General features: G+C 49.1%; 1 protein-coding gene across 3 annotated transcripts; it reads right to left on the reverse strand.

Annotated features, from left to right (window-relative positions):
* Positions 1–341: 341 nt before the first annotated feature.
* Positions 342–5,825, reverse strand: prpf38b (pre-mRNA processing factor 38B). Of its 3 annotated transcripts, none has more exons than XM_084458028.1 (7): positions 5,414–5,825; positions 4,611–4,679; positions 3,994–4,145; positions 3,553–3,627; positions 2,908–2,965; positions 2,029–2,294; positions 342–1,565 (listed from the first exon to the last, which is right to left on the reverse strand). In XM_084458028.1, the coding sequence occupies exons 1-7, from the start codon at positions 5,630–5,632 to the stop codon at positions 830–832; spliced, it is 1,575 nt and encodes a 524-aa protein (XP_084314154.1). In that variant the 5' UTR covers positions 5,633–5,825; the 3' UTR covers positions 342–829. The 3 variants fall into 3 exon arrangements, with proteins under 3 accessions (XP_084314154.1, XP_084314156.1, XP_084314155.1); XM_084458030.1 differs by having other exon boundaries at positions 4,600–4,679; positions 5,414–5,431; XM_084458029.1 differs by lacking the exon at positions 2,908–2,965 and having other exon boundaries at positions 3,567–3,627.
* Positions 5,826–6,250: the final 425 nt, after the last annotated feature.

Consider the following 6,250-nt stretch of genomic DNA (forward strand, 5'->3'; position numbering starts at 1 on the left):
TCCACCCTGGGTCACCAGTCACTTCATGTGAGAACCATGATGGTGCATACTGAATTACAGATTAATCATCCACCCTGGGTCACCAGTCACTTCACCATGTGAGAACCATGATGGTGCATACTGAATTACAGATTAATCACAATTCTAAATTGGTGACAGTTTGCCTGGTATAATCCCCTCAGACCTGGGCTGTGTCATCTTTGCCCTGCAGCTGTGTGCTTTGATGCTAAATTTCATTCTTCCATCGGCATGATCTGGTGGTTCACCATGAGCCTGTCTGCTATAGAGAATCACTACAAGGGAAGAACAATCAAACCAAGGATTCCTTCCGTAAAAGTATTTATTAGAAAACAAAATGCAACAGAGCAATAATCCAAACACAGCACAATGTCAACAGGGCCCAGTGTGTGGTATAAAGTCACCTTGGCTGGCTGCTTAACAGTTTTAAAACATTCTCAGAACCAGTATGTACAAAGCCATTTGGAACTTCCCAGAGAGAAAAAACAAAACAAAACATGAAATTAAAATGCCTTTCTTCTCAATTCATTTGTCTCGGGTGAGGACTAACTAACGGTTTACGGAGAGATATGAGAAAGGGAGGGATGGGAAAGCCAAGAGAGATCTACATAAAGCAACACTACGTTGGCCAAAGACGACAAGTCGAGGTGTTTGTTGTCGCTAATTACTTTTTTTTTCTTCTCTTTTTAAAACATGTGACACACTAGACAACCGGGTAAAAAACAAAGAAAGAAAAAACTAGAGGGGGAGAGAGAGAGAGAGAGAGAGAGAGGGGGAGGGAGGAGAAGAGTGGGGGGGTTGCGGCAGCGGGCTAGGGGGACTCGCCCCGGCTGCTGTGTGTCGTCCTCTCCCCGCCCCTCTCCGCGCTCTGGCTGCTCCGGTGGTCCCCGTGCTTGGCGTGCTCGCGCCCGTTGTCGGCCTCGTGCTGCCGGTGGCCGCCGCGCTCCTTGCTGCCGCTGCGCTTGTGCGCGCGCTGCTCTCCCTCCTGCTCCTTGCTGCGGCTGCCGGCCTTCCTCCTCTTGCCCTTCTCCTCCCCGCGCTCCGCCTTGTGCCTCCTCTCCCTGCTCCTGCTCCGGCTGGAGCGCTTGGCCTTCCTGTCCTCCCTGTGCCTCCCTCTGTCCTCCCTCTCCTCCCGGTGTCTCCTCTCCTCCGTCTCCCCCCTGCTCCTCTTGTCCTTGGACCTCTCCCTGTCGCTCCCCCTGTCCTTGTGGTGGTCGCGCTCCTTCCTCCTGCTCTTGTCGTTCTCCCCTCCGTCCCTCTCCTTCTCCCTGTCCTTCCGCTCGGCCCGCCGCTCCCTGTTCCTGTCCCCCCCCCTGTCCCGGTCCTTCTCCCCCCTGTCCCGGTCCTTCTCGCCCCTGTCCCTGTCCTTCTCCCCCCTGTCCCTGTCCTTCTCCCCCCTGTCCCTGTCGCGCTCCTTCTTCTGCCGGTCCCTCTCCCGCTCCAGCTCGTGGTCAAAGGTCGGGCCGTGGCGGTCACGCTCGCGGTGGTGGCTCCGGCTCCGGGAGCGCTTCGGGGACCTGCGGGGGCTGGGGGTTCGTCTGGGGCTCCTGAGAGAGAGAGAGAGAGAGAGAGAGAGAGAGAGAGAGAGAGAGAGAGAGAGAGGGAGGGAGGGAGAGAGAGAGGGAGAGAGGTGGAGTTAGAGAGAGAGGGAGGGGGAGAGGGGGGGGAGGGAGAGAGGTGGAGTTAGAGAGAGAGGGAGGGGGAGAGGGGGGGGAGAGAGAGGGAGAGGGAGAGAGAGAGAGAGAGGGGGAGTTAGAGAGAGGGAGAGAGAGGGGGAGTTAGAGAGAGGGAGAGAGAGAGGAGCACAGAAACATCACAAAACACGCAGTGATCAATTCAAAGCCGTGACGTGGACCTGTTCTGCAATAGTGCAGGCTATATGTGTGAATATATTTACTGTATGTACACACACACACACACACACACACACACACACACACAGGAGAAGCCTAGACCATAGATGCATGACTTCAGAGCGTGATCAGCATCATCCACCCCGCAGTCGCTCACCTGGAACGCCGCCGTTCCAACGGCCTACCCGGCTCTTCCCCGCCGGCCTGCTCCTCCTCCTCTTCCTCCTCCTCCTCCCCCTCCTGGTTGGCCTCCTTCTGGGGGACCTTCCGGGGCCGCGCCTTCATCTGCTGGTCGATCATCTTCTGCACGGGGACGGGGATGCGGGGGAACAGGGTGGAGAACCACTCCAGCTTGGTGAGGAAAGAGCGCAGCATCTCCCCGATGGTCATCACGCAGCCCCCGCCTGCCTTCACGTCCAGTTCCTGAGAGGAGGGCAGGGGGTGGGGGGGGCAGAGGGAGGGGCATTCAAAACTTTTAATTAGTCCACGCGGTCAGACGGGTGGTCGTAACTCAAAAAGGCATTGAATTAATGTTCGGCACAACTTCCTAGTGTGTTGTTTTCAGTGCTCGCCTCCATGACTCAAGTAGAGATTTGTGATGACCAAGTACTGAACCTTCACCTCTGTTTTCATCAAGCTTAATCTCGCAATTATCCACTAGTCAAATGTGCTTGGTTTAAAACTGTGTTCAGTAGCTGCTAGCAGTAGTATGTATGAAAATGGGGGGGGGGGGGGGGGGATTGTCTCAAATTTGTCTAATCTGAACTGGCTGGCTGGCTGGCCTCCAGAGTCTGTGCAAACACTGTGAGCTCCCCTATAACAAAAACAACCCTGGGGGTCCAGGCAGAACAGCCTGCTATTCCGGGTTACACCATATTCAACATGGGGATAGTTCTGTACAGGTGGGGGGAGATGTACCTCCCCAGAGTAAGCACAGAGTGGAGGAGGTGGCTAGGTAGGTAGGTAGGTAGGTAGGTGCACTCCAGATGAATAGAAACCAGGTCTACAGGGTAGAGAACAGCTGCTTTGCACTCACACACGCAACCCAACAGTGCTGAGATACATTATCCAATTCCCTGCTGCGCAACGGGCATCTAAAGAGGAGAACAGGGGAATTAGGCAGTTGGGTAGGATGTCAATAACGATAGAGTTCAAATATAATTCATCAGAACATCAGTAGGCCTGGTTGCACAATCGAATGCTTGAATAGACTGAAGACGGTCTATAACAGGGTCCCTCCCCCTGAACCTTGTGTGTGTGTGTGTGTGTGTGTGTATGTGTGAGAAAGAGAGAAAAGGAAAAATGTGAGAAAATACTTAGATGGAGGGGAAACTGTTCTAAATTTCAGTAAAATCCTGTACAAATCATTTTGTCTAAATTTAGGTTTGTGCAACAAGTCCTGACTACATCTGGGTAAAGACAGAGGGCATGCCTTGAGCTATTACGGTTTACTCTACGTCATGTATACTTACCCTGCCAGACCCAGCAGCTCAGCAGTGCGTGAGTAACCTAGCTACTCAACTTTAAGATGGTGTGTGTGTGGGGGGACAATTAAGCCAAATGAAGGCAAAGGTGAAAAATCAGCTAGGAGCATCACATTGGGGATAAAACATAGCATTTATTTGAGAGCTGTCATGCGACTACTACTGTGACTGTGGAGAAGGAAAGATGAAAGTATTACCCGTATGGACATACCTCCTCATCATCCAGGAAGCCATCATACCAGTCCACCAGGTCGGGAGGGGGCTGAGTGTATCTGGGGACACACACACACACACACACAGACATACATACACCAATACATAATTTTGCAGACTCCTCAGGAGTGAAAGCATAATTCCCCCTAAATGGTTTTAAATAACACAAAAGTATCCTTTTGGAAAGAGTAGCGTGTGATTCAATTACACCCACACTAAAACATGACAAAACAATATGACATCATCCTATACAATCACAACCGCAAGATGGCTGCCAAGAGTTAGAAGACCCTCAAAAGATAGTCAAAATGTGTCTACCATTAGGCCTGAACCTGTACTTCTTTGTAGGACTCTTCTCTCAATCAAAGTAAAACCAATATATGAATCTATTCATCCATCTATCCATTCCCCAATCCTTCACCTACCGTATGTACATGAAGCCAAGTGCTCTGATGTAGGGCGAGTCTGAGTGAGTGATCAGACCCATCACCTGCTTGCGGGTCATCTTCAGGGTAAATAGTTTATACAGCAGGCAGAAGGCTGTGGACACGATACCCCCGGTCCCGACGCCACGCACCTGTTGAGAAGAGGGGACAAGGGTACTTTGATTTTGCAAAACTATGTGAGGTGTGACGGTCAAGGTCTGTTTCTCTACCGTAGTTGGGCATGGCTAGGAGAAGGGTGGACCTGGGCCCTTGAAAACGTCTCAGGATCAGCTGCAAGTATATCCCCGCTGCCCCGCCAGAGGTTTGGGTTTTAGGGCCCACGAGACCTTTTGTTCAAATCCAATGATGAAATATAAATCTGCAAGTGCCCTTGAGACCAATACAAAGATGACTTATCCACGGATTTTCCAGAACAAGTGCTGTCATTTAGACACGTATTACAGTTCTACCATACAGGAAATAGAGCATGGCGGTTCGCTGTGGGGGGCCTCAAGTGTTTGCTACTGTTCAGGATGGACAACTTAATGAACTCATGATGTCCATCTCTTGGGAGCATAAAGGAAGGGGAAGGTAAGAGGCACGTACTTCTAACTTACCCCTCCGCACATTCCAGTCTGTCCAGCAGTCTTGCGGCTGCCTTTCTCCCAGGGCTCTACATGGGTCACCTAAACAATAATAAATAAGACAAAACAATGTTATATATATATACACAACATTATGGCCCAATAAATACAACATTTAAATTATTAGGGAGGCCTCTTAAGCATATTTAGTTGCCTATTTGGCGAATTAGCTGGTATGATAGCAGCAACGTATAGACAACGTCAGCCTACACAAACACCTTACATAACACCAGCTAGCTTGTTCGCTAGCTATCCGCGTTAGCTAGCAAGCTAACCCTGAACGAGAGGAGAATGGACATTTGCCGCCAACCATTCGTTTTAACTAGCTAGCTAACGTTAGCATAGCTCCATACTAGTTCATTTGTTTATTGGCGAGCTGATTCACGTATGGGATCTTGCTGGTGTTAACGCCGGTTGCTTGAAAACCAGCACATGATCGTAGCTAGCCAGTCAGATAACCACAAAGGTTAGATTAGTTAGATAGGAAAACACAAAAGCAAGTGGATCCAGCTAACGCGAGCTAACACTCATAATCTTAGTGAGAGCTAGCTGGTGATTGCTAGCTAGTTACCTAGTAAACTATGCTGAAATGCAGACATCTCAATGAAAATGTTATACAGCATCGAAATAGAAGTGCATGAGTACCATAAAAACACATTAGCCGGATGTTTAATTGTGGCATGTATATCTGATCAACCAACGTTAGCTAGCTGCTACATGGCTAGCGTGACGCTAGCTAACTCAAGTGAGCTGGTTAGGCTAAACGAGTACGTTACCTTGAAATAGATCTCGTCCACAACCTCATGGTAGGTTTTCAGTTCATACAGTTGAACTTTGAAATATGGAGATGATAGCACGTTGGTGAGGATCATGGGATTCAAGTTCATAGTCTTTTCGTTGCCCCACAGAGGCAAGACGTTGCCGTGTTTCCCAGGGGCAGGCTTGCTGACGGCCTGGGCTTGTTGCTGGTTCCCGGCTACAGTGTTGTTGGCCATGATGCAGATGGATCCCACGCTGCCGGGCCGAGGAAACGGCCTAACCGCTGAAGATCGCTAGGTTACAAAAGCGATAGTTCTGACTATAACGCCATTAAAATACTATATTTAACTTTAAATCGTTCCAGTAAGCACCACCGACGTCTGTAGAATGAATAATAGACAAATGGGGAACTCTTCCGCGCCCGACTGCTGTGGGTTGGCTGGCTGCCTTCCAGATCTATATGTCGCGCCCCTTGTGGACAGTGAAAAACGAACCGTAACTAGATGTCTGATATAAACTGTGGATCAGATTTATAGATGGATCAAATAAGACAAGATTTCCGTGGAGGAAAATTGGGATTTCAGCAGTGGGAAAAGTAGCCTACAGCAGCAGTGGGAAAGGTACAGCGGAATAGATAGAGAAGAGACTAATACAATAAATAGTTAGGCTATATTAACAAACTGTTCCTGACCTTCCAATGCATTACAAATAATTATATTGTTTCTTAATAATAATAATAATAATATTAACAATACTATTACTTATTTGCTGATAATAATATTTGTTTATAAGAATCCGCAGGGTGAATGTGGGGCATTTGGGAAAATATAGGCTCATTTAGCCCGACCTCACTT

This window comes from Borostomias antarcticus (genome assembly GCF_949987555.1).
Source record: "Borostomias antarcticus genome assembly, chromosome: 24".
Lineage (NCBI taxonomy): Eukaryota > Metazoa > Chordata > Actinopteri > Stomiiformes > Stomiidae > Borostomias > Borostomias antarcticus.

Coding starts and splice junctions, on each gene's coding strand:
- prpf38b (XM_084458028.1), bottom strand. CDS start 5,632: ATGGCCAACAACACTGTAGCCGGGAACCAGCAACAAGCCCAGGCCGTC. Junction 2,966..3,552: donor GAGGAGGTATGTCCATACGG/GTAATACTTTCA, acceptor TCTCCTCTTTAG/ATGCCCGTTGCGCAGCAGGG. Junction 2,295..2,907: donor AGCACTGTTGGGTTGCGTGT/GTGAGTGCAAAG, acceptor CCCTCCTCTCAG/GAACTGGACGTGAAGGCAGG.